The 20,760-nt window shown below is 30.3% G+C and overlaps 1 protein-coding gene across 2 annotated transcripts in view; it reads right to left on the reverse strand.

Moving 5' to 3' along the window:
* LOC126751364 (dual specificity protein phosphatase 15) overlaps positions 1-19,714 on the reverse strand; it is a 52,485-nt gene extending 32,771 nt beyond the window's left edge. Inside the window, exons 1-2 of one of the 2 annotated variants that reach the window (XM_050461574.1) lie at positions 17,974-19,714; positions 5,959-6,114 (exon numbers count right to left, since the gene is read on the reverse strand). In XM_050461574.1, coding sequence (XP_050317531.1) covers positions 5,959-6,114; positions 17,974-18,043 — 226 coding nt within the window. In that variant the 5' untranslated portion in view covers positions 18,044-19,714. Of the gene's footprint in view, positions 1-5,958; positions 6,115-17,336; positions 17,423-17,973 lie in introns of those variants that run through there. The other variant, XM_050461583.1, reaches the window with a different exon arrangement.
* Between the last annotated feature and the right edge of the window lie 1,046 nt (positions 19,715-20,760).

The following is a 20,760-nucleotide window of genomic DNA, read 5'->3' on the forward strand; positions in this document are numbered from 1 at the left end:
AATTCATGTTGCTCGCTTGTAATTTGTAATTTGTAGTTTTTAATCTTGTTGTAGATATGCAGTTACATACACTTATATATACATACATATGTATGTATGTGAATGTTTGTACGCATATCTATGTTATATTAATTAGTGGTCTTCTATTTCTGATTAAAACAACGGTTTGCGCACATTTACCGCTATACTCATTAGTTGCAAGCAAAATTGTTGAGAGTAATATGCCAATTTGGCAACTACAAACATATGTAGATATACACACATATGTATATACAAATACATGTGTAGTTGTATGTGTTTACTTTGTGCCTTTTCTACTCAAGTAACCATAGACATTTTCAACGAAACCTTTTCTTTCAACTTTTCCGAGGCAAATATTGATTTTCTACGCGCTCATAAAGCTTCTAATTGGGTTATCATGCATTTTCTTTTGCTTCACGCTTGTGGCATGGCATGTAGTGTTTTTGTTTATGTCCCTTTTATGGCTAAGGATTACCATGACGACCGCCGGTTTTGTTTTGACTGCTGAATTTTGATTTGGATTGCGCTGGTGTTGGCATGCAGCGCTTGAGCACAAGCAAAATTATATACAGTTATATGTACATACAAGGTAGTTGCGCTCTCAGCAACGGTATTTCGCGTGCCTTCGTGCAGTTGCAGAATATTGCATAAGTGGTTGCATGTTATTCGTAATACTTTTGACCTTGCCGGCATTGAGGCGGTATTTAGTGAATTCTTAATTTGTATTCGAAATATTTTTTTGAAAATTCCCATGTCACATGCGTTTTGGAAACGGAAAACCCCTGCTTATGCGTTAGATTGTAAGAAATGTTATCACTAAAAAATGGCAATCAGCAAACGAAAAATGTATATTCACGGCGGAAATGCCAGATAAGCACGAAATCCAAATATTTTGAAGTTCAAATGTAAAGTTTTTAAATTTTTCTCAAAAGTCTTATTATATTTTCAGTTAAAAATAATTTTTTTAATGTTTATTTATTTTTTTACATTTTTTTTTATCTCAATTCTTTTTTTTTAATTTTTAATTCTTAATTTTTTTAAGTCTTATTGATTTTTGAGTTAAAAATAATTTTTTGAATATTTATTTTTTTAATCTTTAATTTTTTTAACATTTAGTTCTTATTTTTTTTAATTTTCAGATCTTAAATTTTTTAATTTGTTTACTAATTTAATTAATTTTAAGTTTTTATGTAAACTTTGTAAGATCTTTGTCAAGTCATATTATTTTTAGAGTTAAAAATAATTTTTTGAATAATTATTAATTTGTTTATTTTTATTTTTATTATTATTTTTTTTTTTAATTTTTAATACTTATTGTTTCACTTATTAATTTTTTTTGAAACCCCTTGCTTTTTTAAGGAATGCCTTAGATTGTTGATAATAAATCGAAATATTTTAAAGTTCAAATATAAAAGTTTAGATTTTTCTCTCGAGACTTACTTTTTTTTAGAAGTTACTTAGAAATAATTTTTTGAATAGCTATTTATTTTTTATTTCCAATTATTAATTTTTAATTCTTATTTTTTTAATTTTTATTTATTATTAATTTTTTATTTTTATTTTTTAGGGTTTTTAGTAAACTTTTTCGATTTTTCTGTCAACTTTTATTATTTTTTCAGTTAAAAATTGCATTTTAGATATATATTTTTTAATTTTAATGTTTTTAATCAATAATTCTAATTTATTTAATTTCTGTTTTTTATTTTTATTTTTTTGCTAATAAGTAATTATTTTTTTTATTTTTATGTTTTTCCTATAATTAATATATATTATTTTAATTTTTTAATATTTTCAGTTTATTTTGTTTTATATATTTTGCATTTTTTGGACTTTAAGCAATTATTTCTTATCAGTATTTCATTGAGAGAATGCATAGCACTCACTATATACGCCAACGCAATTTATTTTTTCTTCCTGGAAAATAGACTATTAATAATGCAACACAATAAATTCTATTATAAGGTACTAAAATATATTTCTATATATTCTGCCTTATAATACGCATATTATTGTTATTATAAAGCATTTATTGTTAATAATATTTTGATAATCTGAAGGAGAAGAGATTCACTGAAAACATTTTGCTTTGAATAAAGAATAGGAAGCTCTCATCTTTCATGATTTTAAGTGTAATTATATGACATACATATATGTATATACATATATGTTTATCTTTAAAGTAAATAATATATAAACAGTATATATGGAGACTAAAAATTACTCACTAAGAACGAAATTTACGAAATATATTTGTATATTTTTGGTTATTGTAAACCACATAATTAATCAGATCATTAACTTTGGGGCTTTTTAAAATAGCTGTCTTCATATCGCCACTTATCAGCTCTTGTCAATAAAAAGTACATGTGAAAGCACGAACAAAGTTATCATAGTTCAATTGAATTCAAGGTAGTTTGTACAACTTTCATAAACTGGCATAATCGTTCGTTATGTTGATGGCTCAATTTTCGGCTTTGGCGGCCCCCTGTTTAATGAGAATTGAATCCTCTACTGCCTAGTACTACTAACTAATATTATTTTAATAAAACAAATTTTACTGAGAAAAACAAAAAATATTGCAGATAATATTAAATAAAAAAATATTTAATGAATATATTCTTTGTAACCTTCCATATATGTATATGAATCACCACTTTAAAAATTCTTCCACCGAGTGACTCCTCGATGAGTCGAAATGTGCACATACATAGTTCCATGATGATCTCAATTTTAGGTGCCATACCCTTTTTATTAGCACTAACCTTTAACATTCCCGGCGCACTTGATTGGTGTCTCATAAAACTTATATACATATTTACATACTAATGTATGTATATGAAAGGCCATACATTGTACTTGCTCGTAACTTCGCTGATAATCTAAATGTTCTCTCGAAACCAACCCGCATTTTTGCTGATTCAGCGGCAGATTACAAATACTTGAGTAATGTCGTTTTATAGACATTGATTTTATGTACATATATGTACCTGGGTAAAATACAAAGCCAGCGCATCCTAGTCAGTGACTAATATCAGCGAGTTTACATTTACAAACATTTGAGCGTATGTAAGCTTGAGTGCTTATGAGTTTGCCTGTGCATGATCAATGGCGCTGAGGAATTTTGACGCGTCATCGTTTGATCCTGCTGAGTAATAAATTAACAAAGTGGGTAGTAACAGTAATAGTAAGTGATTTCACAACAAGTGAAATAAAGGTGTGTGTGTGATAAATATTCGAAACACTCAAATAATCGATTATGAAAAGGTTAGCAGATAATTGAGTGGACAGGTGAAATTACAATCGTGGCGTGTATGATATGTAACAAACGTATATTTATCTGTAATAATTATATATTTTTTGAATAACATAAAATTATAATATAAAAAAAATTAATTCAGAACAAATTCAAATTTAAAAAAAAAATATCTGCAAAATAAAATAACCAAATAATAGTGTTCCTAAAAATTTCTAAAAAAAAACATCAAATTAAAAATTTTTTTCAAACATTTTCCAAATAAAACATTAAAAAATGTATAAAATGTCTTGAAATTAAAAAAAAAAAATTAAAAATGTTATAAAATTAAAAAATTTTTACCCCCAGTAGTGTTTTCTAAAAATGAAAAAAAAAAATAATTATATATGTACATATGTATGTACATATATACATAATTAAAAAAAAACTTTTAAATTTTTGTTTAATATATAGACCCCCACTGTACTTAAATGAGGTTACGAAAAGTAAATCATTCCATGTAATTTTAACTTATTAAATTTTTTTCCTACACATTTTTTTCACTGTGTATCAATGCTTAGCCTGCTTACAGTTCAATAATGAATGCAATGCCAACAAAAACAATCGACAATCAATATAAAGTACACAGCGAATGAGCAATTAAGCCTTATAAATGAATCATGCTTAAGCTGCTAAGCATTCAAGCCCGAAGTATGTAAAAAACGTAATTGTACACACGTTTACAAACATACATATGTTTTTTTCAAATGCAATATAAGTAACATTTTTGCATGCATTTACATATGCACATACATACATATGTACATACGTGCTCATAGCGCCAAATACTTATTGGTTGTGTCTTAGCTTATCAGTCGTGTCACCGGGGGCCACTAGTGACGCGCAGCAGCAACGACGTTGGCGCCAGCGCCAGCAATAAGTGATAGACACACACATACATGCACATATGTGTACTTTTGATCCCCAGAGTGGCAAGGAAATGGGGATGTTTTCAAATTATTTGCCAATAACAGCGCAGATCTGACGACTACAGCGCGCTTATACATACATATTTTGATAATTTTCATAATTATGAGGGTGTACACAAGCACACGCACAAATATGAGTTACTTATTAGCCGCTCTACAGCGCGAGTGTAAATTTTACACTGTCTACGGAAGTTGTGCTCTTTGTGCATGGCAGAAATTGCAAATTGTTCTGTTGTTTTCACGCCGCTTTGTGAAGGTGAAAATGCAAAAACAGCAATAACAACAACTGGTAAGCTATTTAATTAGCATGCGCTTATAGTTTTGCATGCATGTGCAAAATAGAAATAATTTGCATGATTACAACAAGCGGTGAAGTGGAATTATTGCCTTTTGCCGAAGTGCCAAAGCGGTGCTACACGGCGTATGAGCAACTGCACTTGCATGCCTGTTGGCAACTGCACTGTCGCTATGTGCCGATGGTGTTGTTGTTGGTGGTGGTGGTGGCGTTGGAATTTGGCGTGCATGCAGCACGTGCTCGTTGCAGTAAACACGCTACACTCTGCAATAACAACAAATATAAACATACATACATATATGTATGCATATGTGAGCGCACCGCAAATAACTAGTGAAAAGCGAGAAAAAAATTAAAAAATCAAGTCATTGTAATTTTAAATTGCATTATTGGCGATAATTTGCGTGCGCCGGGACACAGTTGAAGCTGAAACCGCCGCTGCCATTTTGGTTTGTTGTTGTTGCTGCAGTTATGTGCGTTTTATGTACTTTTAATTGACGGCTACTGGTCGCAATTTATTTGTCGTTAATCATTTTCATACATATGAAACTATATTTGTATGAGTGTATGTATGTGTGTATGTTGTATGTAAGCAAATCACTCGCCAAACCACCAACAAGCTCGGTTGTCTATGTCAAAGCAATTGTTTTGTGCGCCAACCTATCACCGAGAGATTTTTATTATTTCATAACTGTAAATGTGGTATATATAACCACATACATCATATTTATATACAGTTGAAGTTATCTGTTGCTGCATGCCAGGGCGTTGATGAGGAAATAAATATTCATTTAAAACGCATGCAAATACATGTAACTAAATAAAGGCCTAATTACTTGCACAAATGCATACATACATACATATACACAAAGATATATAAATAAACGAGCGCATATGCAATCTTATACACATTAGCGCGATTAAGCGCGTGACAAAAGCTGTGATTTTCACAAAAAAGCTGCTAAACAAGTTTGCTAAATTGCTCAGACTTGCTTGTGCCTGATATCGGTTATCATTTTTACCCTCAGTTATGCAAATATTTTTTGTGCAATTTGCATTCAGCGCACGTAACGCTTGTCATATATGCGCATCTGTGTGTTTTTGAATGTTAAAAACTTGCATAAATAAATGCTGGCTTACTCAGCTGTGAGTGATCGGCTAACACGCCTAACAGAAAATCATTTGACACAAGTGTCGTACACTCATACATATACTTTATGAACAAGTAAATAAGTAAAGTGAAATATCGGTAGCAAATAATCGGTATAAATTTGTGAACAAAAGCAATAATAATGCAAATCACTTAGCTTTTAACGATTTTAACTAGGTTTATCGAGTTTTTAGCCGATTTTAAATGCGTACATATGTATGTAGATCTTTCTGCATGTGTTTGTATGTTTATAAATATTTAACAGACTCACCATAAACAGCTGGTGTAGAGCAGCTTCTCATCAATGGCGAACGATTGCCAGTTTGCGGCGCCGTTGAGGACCAATCCTCGTTGCAGTCTTCTGTTGGCATTGCCTCAGGTGCCGAAGCTGTGCCGTGTGTATCGCAAATTGTCGATCGTTTACAATCTGAAGGGAGAAAATGCATAAGCAGATATTTATTAATAAGGGTTTAAAAATATTATTTGTAGAATTATTCTTGAAAGCAGATAAAAAATAAGAAAAAGTAAAAAAAAATAAAAAAATAAAAAAAAATAAAATAAAATAAAAAAAGATTATAAAAAATAAAATAAGAAAAGTAATATTATTTAATAACCAAAACATTAAACGATTGTAAAAATTTTTGATATAAATTAGTCTTTCAACATCTTTTTTTAACCTCTGACCATTCTCTAAATATTCAATGTATGTATATAAAATAATATAAAAACACATAAAATTTAGCAAGAAATACTAAACTAAAATAAAGTAAATTATCTCAAAAAATAAAAATATATGTATATATATATTAAAAATCAAATTAAAAAAATTTAAAAAAAAATAATATAATAAAATGATTGCAAAATAAAACAAGATATTTAAACTAAAACAAAAATCAAAAACAAACTAGAAAATATTAAAAACAAAATAAAAGCACATAAACTTAAGCAGGAAATATTAAAATAAAATAAAGTAAATTAAATTTAAAATAAAAAAACTAATTAGGTATAATAAAAAAAACATAGTTAGCCTAAAATTTTAATAAAAAACCTAAACTCTTATGATATAAAATATTTAATTAATAATACGCAATAGTTAATAAAAGAGCAATTGAAAATATAAAGAAAAATAATCGACACTAAATATTATGGGCAATATTAGAATCAATTTAATAACAGCAAATGAATTGCACAAACAAAGCACAAAGTGGCCGAAGGCCATGTAGGAAACTTAAAAATATTTTTTTTTAACAAAAAATTCTAAAATAAAATAATTAAGAAAAAGCAAAAAAAAAAAAAAATTAAATTAAAAAAAATGTATTTAAAAAAAAAAATAAAAGTAAGAATTATAAAAATGAAGTAAAAAAAATAAGAAATAGTAATTAAAAAAAATTAATATAAAATACAAAAAATTATAAGCAATTTGTATACATATAATCAAGAAAAAAAAATATATACATACAAATGTATATATAATAAAAAAAATATACAGTAGAGGCCCGCTAATCCGGACATGGCCTAATCTCAAAAAAACTCAAAATTTATATTATGTCCCTTGTAATCCGGACCGACATTCTCTATCCGTATTCTCTAATCCGGATCACATGTTTATTATTCACTATATTCGCTTTTATGCTTTATTGGTTTCAGTTTTTTTGTTTTTTGGAACATGCGTATTATTTATTATAATAGACAAACGGAAATTTATAAATATTTTTTCATAATACATATAATATAAATTTCCTTATATTCGGATAAAATATTAGCGGGCCTCTACTGTATATACATACATATACATATATAAAATCAAAAATATACGCATATGTATATTATCATAAATAAACTAAATTTCTTTAAATTTTGTTTTTTAATTTTGAAAGTTGATTTTCAAATTTTCAGTTATCAAAAAGAAATGAAATTCAAATTTAAACAGACGAGAATAAATAAATATGTCGTTATCATTCTTTTCTTTCAACAATATAATGACATCATACAAGTATTAAGAGAAATGTGATAACACTGGCTATCAAAAACAAAAAAAAAAAACAAAGGACAAGCTTGATTTTCAGTGGTATACTAAAACAGCTATCACTTTAAACAAAATTAATAAGTAACTAGAATATGATTGAAAAAAAGCTTTAAACTTTGCGACACACTAGCAACAATAGCTACACCCTACCGGGTAGTTTGCTATAAACAGAAAACAAAACACAGCAAATTGAAACCATATTTGCGTCGATTGGCATACATTTGATGTTTTGTCGGTTTGTACCTTACAAAAGCGAATATTTGTATGAATTGTACCAATATCGAAATGTTGTACATGGTATACACACAGTCAGTCAGTCATATGCACTTAATCGTACATACTTTTCGCTATGCAAGAGTAGAGAATTATATATAGATATTTATGTATAGAAAATTTTAACACGCAACTCGCATTCAACAAAAGTCAAGTCAATAACAGAACTAAAATCGAATTCGTAAGCGATTCGATTCGATGTGACGGCATGACGTCAACTTGTTTCGCTTGCTTCTTTCGATTTTATTTTTATTAGCGTTTTTACTGCTGCTGAAGCTGAATTTTTACCAGCTACGGTATAGCGTTGGTACTTAGCAATTTTATTGAAATTTATATTTTTATTGACAGACGCAATTTTGTGGGCATTTTATGGAATTTTTGAGTGACTAGATTTGTTAGGTGCATTTAAAATTGATATTAAATATTTAATAGATTATAAAAAAGTAGCAGTTTTCCGAAATAATTATGATATTAAAGCAAGTGTAAATATAAATAAAGAGCGTAGTTGTAAAATATCTGTATGTATTATTATTATTCAACTTGCTCATAGCTATGCGCATTTTTTGATTTAAAATAAAGCAACAGTGTGCACAATGTTAATTTTTGTTGACTTGACGCTCATGCCAAGCGGTTTATAGCTTGTCAACGTGGAGCTAATGAATTTTGTATGACTTAGACAGCTTCAATATGTGCTAATAATTGACAAATTGAGCAGATTTAATGGCAGAAAATATTTTGTTTTTGCAATTTTTCAACAACAAAGCAAAATAATTTTAAAAACAATAAAAATATAACATTTTTATTATAAAAAAATTGCTTAAGCGGCGTTTTTATGAAATTATGGAATTTGCATTAAATTTTTTTTATAAAAAATATATGTTTAAAAAAAAAAAAATGATACAAGAAAAAGATAAAAAATCAAGATTTCATATATTTCATAAATTTTTTTTTTATTTTTTTTATAAAAAAATATTTTTTTTTTTTTTTTTATAAAAGCTAGTTTATTTTATTTTACAAAAAATAAGAAATCTTGATTTTTAGCTTTTTATTTTTATTTATTTGGATTCAAATATTTTTTTCAGTTTCATACGATTTAAAAAATATTATATTTTAATTCACTCCCAATGTTTTTATTATTTTTTTATTTTGACTTTTGAGTTGTTATTATTGTATTTGTCCATACTTTTAATTTTTGTAAATTAAAAAAAAAAAAACATTTTTTTCTTTTCTTTCAAACTTTTTTTTTTAATTTTTGTTTTTGCTTTTTATTAACAATATTTTCGGGAATGTTTAAAATTTACTTTGAAAGTTTTCCAAATAAAACATTTACTTTTAATTATTTAAAATACTATATGTATTATATACAGCACTTTCTTTGCCTTCTAAACCAATCACCAACAATTTTCACAACAAAATGATAGTGATATAGTACTATGGTTTCACTATGATTTTGATTTCATGACTCAGCTTTATTTTTATTATTATATCAATGAAATACAAAATAATCTTATCAAAATTATATCAATTCGTTAATAACTGTATACACAATATTTTTGTAGCAGTCTTAACGGTCTGAAGTGTTCGTGTGGGTTTGCCAATAAACTGACTAACTGAGAGAAAACTGGTGACTGTACGATTGTGAATTTGAAACGGTACAGCACCTCTCAAAGTTACTAAGTGAAGAAGCAGCTGGGGGAAGAACTGCATTATACTAATACCATATATGTATATACATATGTTAATGTCAAATCAGAAAAAAATTATAGCAAAAAGTCGTTACTAACAAGATTTTTGATCAATTGAAATTATTTTTTGGAAAACTGAGTTTTTGAACAGAGAATTTTGGTTTAGTGAAAAGTTAAATAAAGTTGTTAAAATATTTATATGTAGCAATGTATTTTAATATTTAATCAGCAAAATTTATAGAACAATATTTTTTACTAATTATGAAATAATAAATTTTATTTCTTACAAATATAAGAAATTTCATATAAATGAAAATCAAATCTTTAAATTTTTTGTTTTTAATTTGTCTGTTAGTTTTGAATTCACATAACATCTTCAACATTTAAAAGTAATTTTTAAAAATTTCTGCAACAAAATTTCCGCCAACGTATCGTATTTCTGCCGAAATAATACCTCAAAAAATGCCGACTACACAAAAAACGCATTTTAGGCCTTTAAGACCAACGCTGAACAAATTTTTTCCATACTTACATTTATTGAAAATGTTCGACACTCACTTCAAACTTAACGAACAAAAGCCCTGAACTGCGCGCGAATTGCTTCAAAAACGGATAAAAAAAAACTTTGCAATGCCTGCAGAAATTCAAGTCGCTTGGCGCGTCCGCGGCTGCGACAAAACAAGCGGGTCATTTTTAATTCATGAATTTCAAATTTCAATTCATGAATTTTGTAAATTGTGCGATGCAATGTGTCGCCTCTGCATACAACAGTACTAAAATACAACAACATTACAATACAACAACAAGATGTCACTTATTATTGTAGCATATTATGGTGTGTATTAACTTCCTCTGGGTCGAGTGAGCAACAATTGTTGATTAGAAATTATGCTTATCAGCGAGAATTGAGTCGCGCTGAATGAAAACACACACAATCACATATGTATGTATATGTATTATATATGCATGAGTAGAACTGGTTTTAAGCGCGAAATGAATAAAAGTTCTAGTAAATAGCGTGAGCCATGTGAAAGGGGAACAATTTAGTTGAACGAGTAAATACAGCAAGTTTAACGCAACTTTTTTGTTGCCACTTAAGGGCTGCTTATCGGCAGCTAAAGTGACAAAGTGCGTACACTTATGCCCGCATGTGCGAGCTCAATAAATATTTAAATAGAGAATGTGTTAAGTAGTTTTTGTGTTATCTGTGTGCTTACGGTACAAATATTTGTGCATAAATACATATAAATATATTATATATACATACATATGTATATTATATGGTGAACAGCCGAAATGTAACATCAAATTTCCGTGATCTGCTTATATAAAAGTGTGTGTAGAGAGTGAGGTTAGGTAACGCATGAAACGATAAGAGAACGGCAGTACGTAATGATAAGATAGTCTATTTTACAAAATTTGAAGCGAGTTGAACTCAAATATTTATAAAATTACTCATTGAAGCGTATGCAAGGCAACTGTAAAATGAGATAATTTGAAATTATATTTTATAAGAATAAGAAAAAATAAAAAAAAACTTTAAACTTGTATGATTATACCAAAATAGTAGACGAAACGAACGAACAACTGGTATAAATAAATTAAACTGGTATAAACCGATTGAACTGGTATATACATGAGCTTTTACGAAAACTTTTTACACTAGCGAATTGAACTAACAACTGGTATAAATGAGATGGACTGGTACAATAAAACGCTGGTATAAGCTAAAAAGAATAATAAAATGTGAATCTTCCTTCAGTGCCCCAAACTTTCTAGAGGAGAGATTCGTATAACCAACAGGTATAAAATAGTTAGACTGGTATAATCAAACAGATACAATCTGGTATAAACCAAAAAGACTGACATACTATTAAGTTTCATTCAATCCCACAAACTGTTTAGATAGAATAGCGATTCGAACAAACAACTGGTATAAATCATATAGAGTGGTATATTCAAACCGATACAATCTGGTATAAACCAAAAAGACTAGCATTATCTTAAGTTTCATTCAATCCCACAAACTTTGTATAATAACGAATCGAACAAACAGTTGGAATAAAATAGATTGACTGGTATAATCAAACACATATAGCACGGCAAGTAGTTTCTGTAATTTTCACTGTTGGTTCTACTAACTTTGAGTATACGTAATCAACCTCCCAAGGTACAAACTCAGGCTACTTGTGCCTTCTACACTAGTCATTATAGGCTCAAGAAGCACTTACATATATAACATGGATATAGCTTCTTATGCGAATTGCCGCTTCTGCGATATGAAGCCTGCAGCTCCAGAACACTTGTTAATGCACAGCAGTCTGTAGGCGCAGGAGAAAGGTCCTCGGATCCATGTTTCCAAATAGTGATCACATCGCCTTAACAGTACCTAGCAGTATAAAGGAATTTATCAATATGCTGGGGCTAAGTGAGTCATTGTGACTTAGGAGAGGGCGCAATAAACCTTGGGTTGCGGTGCAATCCACCTTAACTTATCTAATCTTATTATGAGTAAGAAATTATTTAAAGTTATAAGTTCATAACTGCTTAACTAGAGGAGTTATGAAGCAAAATATATTTTTAGAGCAGATATTTGAAGCAAAGCTAAATTTTTTACACATACATGTGTACATATGTATGTACAATCGACACGATTTTGAAAAAAAACAGATCAACTCTTTAATAAAATCCGCATATAGGCTAAATTTCAGGTGGATATCTCTAAAAAATAATGAAAATTTGCATTTCCTTATATGGGCTGTTATGACAATAAAGACATAACTACAGTTTGCGATTTTGAAAACTCTTGTAAATACATAGAATCTTCTACATTATGTATCATATGTACTATATTGTCATACATATGTATGTACATATGTACTTGTTATTGAGTTCTTTATGCATTCTGCGAAGCGCAATTCAAAACCCCAGAGTCAGGAAATATGCTGATAGAGTGTGACATATCAGCTTTTTCGCGGCTTCACAAGCTTTTGAAAATGATAAAAAAATAAATAAAAATAAACCAAAAGTAAAGGAAACAATATACTTTGATAAAAATGTGTAGTACGAGTTCCAAGGCAAAGCATGAGAAAATAGTTGACGTTATCAGTTTTTTGGTTAATTAAATTCGACTTGACTTGATTTTATTTTTTCGAATTTCGCTTGTAACAGCTACTTGAGCGTTAAATTCCAACACAAACACCAACAGAATTGACCGCAAATATTTTCTGCGACTTCTTGCATTTTTTGTTGTTGTTGCGTTTTTTACTCTGACTTTTTGGCTGACGTCAAAGGAAGCAGGAAACGTGTTTTGGCAGCTACTGTGCGGCGCGATTTTCCTTACACACTTATATTTTTTTTCGTGTGTGTATGTATGTAAATGTAATTCGATTTAGAGCGCACTCTTGCCGCGTTGGCAGTTGGACAGGCAAAGAACGCAGCGTAAATAATACCAAAATAAAAACACAAAAAAGGCCAGGAAATAAGTTTTAAATAAAAATTAAATGCAAGCAAACACTTGGCTCGCATAAGAAATGCATGCATACATACACACATACAAGTAAATACAAATTTGTATGTAAGAACTGCAATTCAGGAATGATAATAACACAAGAGGGCTGCTGAAAAGAATGCCTCGCATGAAAATCAAATAAAGCGAGCCAGTGCAGACACCACAAATATGTATGTATGTACATAGGTATGCATATATGTATGTATGTATGTATGTATGCCAACAAAAACAACAACTGCCTAAACAACTATCGACACACACACGCACATTCATACAACTAATAAATAAGCAACAAGCGGAGCTTAAAGCCGCAACAACACAAAACGCCATCAAGCCGAGTAACGTCACCTCTGCGCAACAGTCATCTACGGCCACCATAGCACCAACAACTAGCAACGGTGTGTAGACAAACAAAAAAAAAGAGAAGAGAAGAAACGCGATCAGCAACCGGAGTTTCAAACAACAAAAATAACAGCAACAACAAACTGTTGCTGTCGTTATAGCAAAAACTCGAACTCGTACTCGAAAGGTCGTTTCAAAACGGGTTCAAAGCAGTGTTGCCAACTAGCTAAAACAACAACAACAAAACAGCAAGTATGTACCACCAACACAAGTCGCACGTTTTCTGCTGAGCCCTCGTCTGCAGCGTTGCGTACAAACGTAGCGTTGAGTCTTGTTGTTTTTGCTGTTGTTTGGGTTGTTCTTGTTTTTGCAGTTACTGGTTTAGTTTGCTGCTTTACTTGTTCGTCAACAGTTGGAGTTTCACATTGCTGTTAATTTTGTTACGTTTTATTTGTATGATTTTCCTCTTCTTCTTCTTCTTCGTTTGACGCTTCTTTCTTGCTTTCGTTCGTTTGAAACGCTTCGCTCAACTGTGACTCACATTGCAACGATACCCCAACAATATTGGCACTTTCAGGCAAATATACATGCATATGTACATACAAACATACCTACATATATGTGTATGTATGTGCATGTGATTTTGTATGTGTGTGCCGAAGTGTGTTTATGCGCCTGTTGTTTGAAGTTGTTGATATGAGGAGTAATTGAAGATGTGCATGTTGTTGTTGTTTGTTGCAAGAAAATATTTCTGTTGATTTCATATAGTATATAAAATCTACATTGTTGTTATATTTGCTTATTTGCAACAATGCAAACATACATATGTACATGCACATATCTGCGCTTATGTTCGCAAAAAGGCGCGAAAGCCGCAACGCGACTTTGAAAATGGGGGATTTATTGCTATTGTATTAATTTGCTAGGGATATTTCGCACTGGCGCATTTATTAGGAAGTCGCAGAGCAGCTGAATTGTGCAGGAAATGAGTGCCAAGCGCATACATACACACCTATGCAGCATAATGCGGATATTTATGGGTTGCTTATAAAATTATGAACTGCTTGCATAAATATTTGGTTAAAAAATAAATTTCAGCGCGCTTAACAGAAAAAATCGATTAAAATTTGCGAATAAAAAAAAATATTAGACTTTGAATGAATTTTTAGAAATAAAATATAAATATTAATCTAGAAACAAAAAACAAAAAAAAAAAATAAAAAATTATTTAGTAAAAAAAGTTGTTTAAAAAATTGTATAAGTCAGATAACTTTTTAAAAATTTGATGATTTTGTAAAACTGACTTTATGAATATGAAATACATATGTATGTATGTACATACTATGTGCTAAATTTTTAGAAAAAAAAAATTCTTAAATAAAATATTTTAAAAACTAATTTAAAAAGTTAATAACAAATTATGTACAAAAACTTTAGCTAAAAATTACCATAAAAACGTTTTTTGGAAAAATAAATATTTTTTTTTAAATAAATAGTTTTTTTTTTAATTTTTTATTTTAAAAAATGTTTTGCTCTTTTTTTCGTTTTTTAAAGTTATAATAAATTTTTTTAGAAATTTAAAAAAAGTGAAAAATAATGTTGAAACACAATAATAGTTAAATATAATAGTTAAAATAAAAAACAAAACATTTTTTATTATAACTAAAAAAGGAAAAAAAAATATTTTTTTAATTTTTTATTTTAAAAACGGCTTCGTTCTTTTTTTCATTTTTTAAAAAATAAAAATAATGTTGAAACGCAATAAATGTTAAAATAAAAATGAAAAACAAAACAATTTTTATTATAACTAAAAAAGAGACGAATTTTTTTCTTTTGTTTTTTAATTTTTTATTTTAAAGTGTTTTTTTTTAATTTTGTATAGTTATAATAAAATTTGTTGGAAAATTAAGAAAAAATTAAAATAATGTTGAAACATAATTTTAAACATTTTTTAAAATTATAAATAAAATTATAGCAGTTCTAATGACTTTTAGTTGATGACTCAATAGAAAAAAGTAGCAAAATTATGAAGTTCTTTTGAAATTTTAAACGATTTCCAGCAATTTAACCTACAAGGTCTCAAAAATCATTCTTTAAATATTTTTACTTTGTATGAAGTTAAGTCACGCTTAACTCTGCCTTTTACTAAACCAGCAACGTTTTGACAATTTTGCATAAAATTTCGCGAAAAACTATGAGGCACAGCATTAAATAATCTTAAAACTCTTAGCGGTCCCCGCCACCTGTGTTACATTTCACTACTCTGAGTTTGTAAGTATGTCTTTATGTACATACATATGTAGAATATATTCTAGCCTAGAATTCTGCAGAATAGCATGAGGCATTATGAAATGAAGTTCTGAGAAGAAGTTGAGTAAGCGATTAGATCATAAATATTGAAATTAAAGTTTATGAGTGTGTATAAAAATAGTTTTTAAATGGAAATGTGCGAGTAAGTACTATGTACATATGTATGTATATATGAAATGTTGACGGAAATTGATTAAATTGTATATATAAATTATATAATAAATGAATGATTAAAGTAAATTTTTGTAAATAAATCAAGCAAATGGAAAAAGAATAATGAGAATGAAAAAAATTAAATAAAATTAAGGTTTAAATTACAAAAATGCTTGAAATTACAAAAAAAATATAAACATGAAAATCTGCATAAATAAAGTTGCTTGTGGTCCACTTATAGAAGCTAGTTAATAAGAACCTTAGACAAAAAAATGCTTAACCTATAAAATATTTGTTATGAATTATGAACGATTCCATGACACATTACAACCTCCGTTTAAATTGAAAACGCTTACGAATATCTTTTTACTTGTTCTCTTAGTTTTAAGCAGGTATGATTTCACTTTTAGCTCATTTCCACAATTGGGGATTCCCTTACCATACATACATACTTATATTACAAATTAATTGATTTATTACGAAAAATCGTGTGGTGTTCTATTGCAGAATGATTCATGTATCTTTGTAATGTACATACTTATGTAGCTAAAGTATGTGGGTATTTTAAGCTTAAAGTGTTGTAATATGTAGTTATGAAAAATAAGTTCGCAAATTTGTTGAAAAATATTATTTTTGGGATTTACAACAAGCTCTGGGAAGATTATTAAATTATAACTATTTTTTTACCAATAAAAAAATTAAAAGCACGTCTCCAAACACACAAAATATATTAAATATATCATATATACATATGTATGTATGTACATATATTATATTATTTCTAAAATGAGCTGATGTTCATCCAAAGCGCTTAAAAAATTGTCATGAATGCTAAAAATACTAAAAAATGTTCGAAAGAGCAGCACAAAACAGACTTCAGAGCGAAATGGTTATAAAATTTGATTATATTTTGCATAAAAATGGCAAGAAAGTGAAATGGTGAGACGTGCCTAGTCAAATAGCGAACGAAACGCACAAATTTAAAGGGTAAACTGAATAGGACTTAGCGACTGGTGTTGAAACGTCATTCATTTAAAAAAAAAAAATAAATATTTTTCTAAAAAAAAATTGATGTTCGCGCCCAACTATGCCGCGGTAAGATCAGTAAAACAAAATTTATTTAAAAATCCACGTTGATGCTATAAAGCGAGCTAGTATGGGCAAGAAGAAGGGTGACTGGGTGTAGGGCTTTTAGAAAACGGCAACATCAACAAAATTATTAGACAAGCCATCAAAATGGCCAATGCGATGATGATGCCTTGGCTTTGTTTATTGATACATTTCTTTGCTATACATGTACTTTTGTATGTATATAGTATGTTTGTATGTATTTAATACTGCAGACTCACCACTTAAATTATGCGTAACCAAATCAACATATTTTCGACTCTACGCTGATGAATCGCTGATATTTTGGCGAATTTCTAAATATATACGCATATTTCCGCTATTATTAACACGGTTGAAGAGCAAAATAGCTGAATAAATTTTATAATTAAACTGACAAATGAATGCTGAAATGCCGAAAATGCGCAACGTGGGCGTCTATGTGGCCGTTGAGAAGGCGTCGATCTCGTCGTCGTCGTCGCTTGGATGCCTAGGTGGCGAAAAATTTTCCAAGCAGCACTCAGCCCACAGTCGCCCGCGTGAAAAGCGCCGTGAAAAAGCAATACTATGTGCTACACACATGCATACATACGAGTATGTAAATATGTATGGATGTATGTAAATATAATACTATACTTGGGTGCTGTGACTTTGGTGGGTGGTGTTAGCGGCTGCTCACCCCCGTTCACTTGGATGCACAACGCTAGCCAAACAGCTTTAATAACTGTGTATTTTTGAAAATTTATGGAAACTCACACACACCATCAACAAAAAAGGTAAATGCAAAATGCACAAACACACACGCTCATACACTTAAGCGCGCGTGCACACACGTCACTGCGCTGTAGAAATAACTGTCTGTTTATATGTTGTACCTACCATTTCTGCTGTTGATTGTCCTAAATCTCAGCACGAGCAGCGGTGATTCTCTCTTTACCCGCATTTTCATTTCACTTTTATGACTCACGCTCTTGCTGTCACGCTCGCACACACACTCGACTGCCGCACGACACACGTTAGTCGCTTCTGATTGCTGTTTGTGTGTATGTGGTGCTTGTTGTTGTTGTTGTTGTTATTATTATTATTGGCTGCTGCAACGCAGGCAGCGACAGCGTAGTGAATCACAAAATCAAATGTATGTGGCTGTGTAGACAAGTTGTGAGCGCTATGCCTCTCTCTGCTGTACGCCGCGTTGTCTCTACATACACACGTACGTTTGTATGTTGGTATGTATGTTTGTTTGCACGTAAATTAACAGTGTTTTGCTTTTTGCTTCGCCTGTGTTATCTGCTTGCTGCTGTTGATTTGCTCGCTGTGTTTGTTGTTGTTGCTGTTTTTCCGTATAAGTTTTAAAAATTATTTATACGCTGCTGCTGTTGTTGCTATTATTATTGTTTTGCTGTAACTATGCAGTTGTTGGTGTTGTTATTGCTTTTACCGCCGCTGGGCTATTAGATAATTTATACATGTATGTATGTTTGTTTGTTTATGTGTTTGATATAAGCGCACTTTGGGCGACGAATAGGAAAACTGTTTAAGGTTCAAAAGTTTTGGCAAAGAAAAAATTTGCTGAAAACTCACGCTTACTTGTCACTGGCGCGCGGTTAAGGTGGTGAGGGGGTGGGGTTCGCACAAATTCTAAAGCACTTGCTGTTTTTTTGGGCTCTAATCACACACTGTGTTATTTTCGAAAAACTGCTTTCTTTAATTCTGACGCGTTTTTCAAAGATTCTTTAGTTTCAATTTTTTTTTTAACTTGCACTTAGCTTTTTCTAAGCTCAATTTTTGTCAGCTTCAAACTTTGTTTTATTTTTTCTCAATCTCTCTCTCATTTAACTCTCTGCAATTACACTTGCTGTGTCTTTCTTGGCCGAAATTCCAAACTAATAACTTGGCTTGCTGACGTTTAGGTTAGTTATACACTTACATATACTCACGTACATATGTAAATATATTATTTATATATACATATATTTTTTTTTTGTTTTGCTGTCTAGTAATCCACTATCTGACTGCTTGAATGCAACAGAAGCGCGTCTATCTCCGGAGCTTGAAGTTAGACAATGAGTTCATCCCCACTTGGTTGCTCAAACACTTAGTTTACTTATAGCGTATGTTCTCTAATTAATTTGTTTAAAATTATTTATTTATTTTTTACTTTACACGAAATGCGTGGTTGTTGGTTAGTAGCAGTCGGGGTTTGGTGTTGGTAGTTGCTGTTGTTGTGTAAAAGGCACTTGTTCGTTCCTTTTGCTCCGCATTTACATGTTATGTTAATTCGCTTAAATTCGTTGTAGTCGCGCTTACTTTTTGTCACATTTTTCTCTCGCACTCGTTTTACGAATTTGTTTCTTTTGCTTATTAGATTTTTCCTTTATTTTATTTAGCTAAGTAGTATATTTTTTTGCTATTCTTGAATTTAAGTCGACACACTTGCACTTTTATGTAAATTGGAAATTTTTGTTTGCTTTTGCTTCTATTTATTATATTTAGCTTATATTTGCTCTTTTAATTTTTCCGTTTCTCTGTCGAAGCACAAATTGACTTCCGTCGTTTATATATTTCTTTCCGACACACACGTCCGCTCGTTTGCGTTCTTCGAATTCGTATGAAAGCAAACCAGAAATCGACTTGTCCATTTAATCATCAATCTCATAAAATGCATACACCGTGCGGCTGCTATTGTGACTGGTTGCGTCAGTTAGTGGTGGATTTAAGAACTAACCATAATATTATTGAAATCCACCACTCAGTTCAATATACTCTCTGGTAATCGCCGGCAGATGTCGCATAGCGGATGTTGAAGTATATATATGTGAAAAATTTGCAGAATAACAATTAAGAACAAACCCAGAGCATAGTACAGAGAAAGCATTAAGAAGTGATTATTCAAGGTCCAAATGATGGAGATTAGAATAAACATTATGCATGTCATCTTAAAACAAGAAAAAAAAACGTTTACTTTGGCGGTACCGATGTTATAATACTCCTCACTCATACAAAAGATTCCACACAAAAACTTGAAATTTTTCAGTCAGTTTGTTTGGCAGCTATGTATGTATGTATGTGCTATAGCAGTCCGATCTGAAAAATTTCTTCGGAGATTGTAACGTTGACTTGGACAATATTCATGACAAATTTCGTGGATATCTTGTCAAAAACAAGAGTTTTCAGTACAAGTTTACAGGGTCTCTATGTTTTCTTCTCGTTGTTACAAACTTCGAGGCAAACTTAAAGTGCTCTTTTCAGGGGTTAAAGAATGCAATTACATACCAGAAAGAGAGCTCACCGGTTATTTAATCGGAGAGAGAGTCTTCTAAAGCGTAAAGCACCACCAAAATGTTCTCTACTACCTTATAGAGTATATATTGAGTATAAAGGCACTTATAATTCGACAAATCGCTTTATGTCTACCACAAATTTGTTGACACGGTTAATATTAGTTTGGGCTATCTCTTCTGGTTTGCAGTATGGTTACCGAGATGTTTCGGCGTCAATCTTGCAAAAGTTTGATAATGGAGAAAATGTGCTGTATATTTTCACTTCGCCTTCCTTCATGCAACTTTGACAATTTGTGTTCGATTAGATTTCTAGTTTTACCGCTAAGAATCTCTTAAGATTGAGCCAAGATTTTGCACAAAGGAGCTAATCGTTGACCAACGCTTG

The sequence above is a fragment of the Bactrocera neohumeralis genome, chromosome 2 (genome assembly GCF_024586455.1).
Source record: "Bactrocera neohumeralis isolate Rockhampton chromosome 2, APGP_CSIRO_Bneo_wtdbg2-racon-allhic-juicebox.fasta_v2, whole genome shotgun sequence".
Lineage (NCBI taxonomy): Eukaryota > Metazoa > Arthropoda > Insecta > Diptera > Tephritidae > Bactrocera > Bactrocera neohumeralis.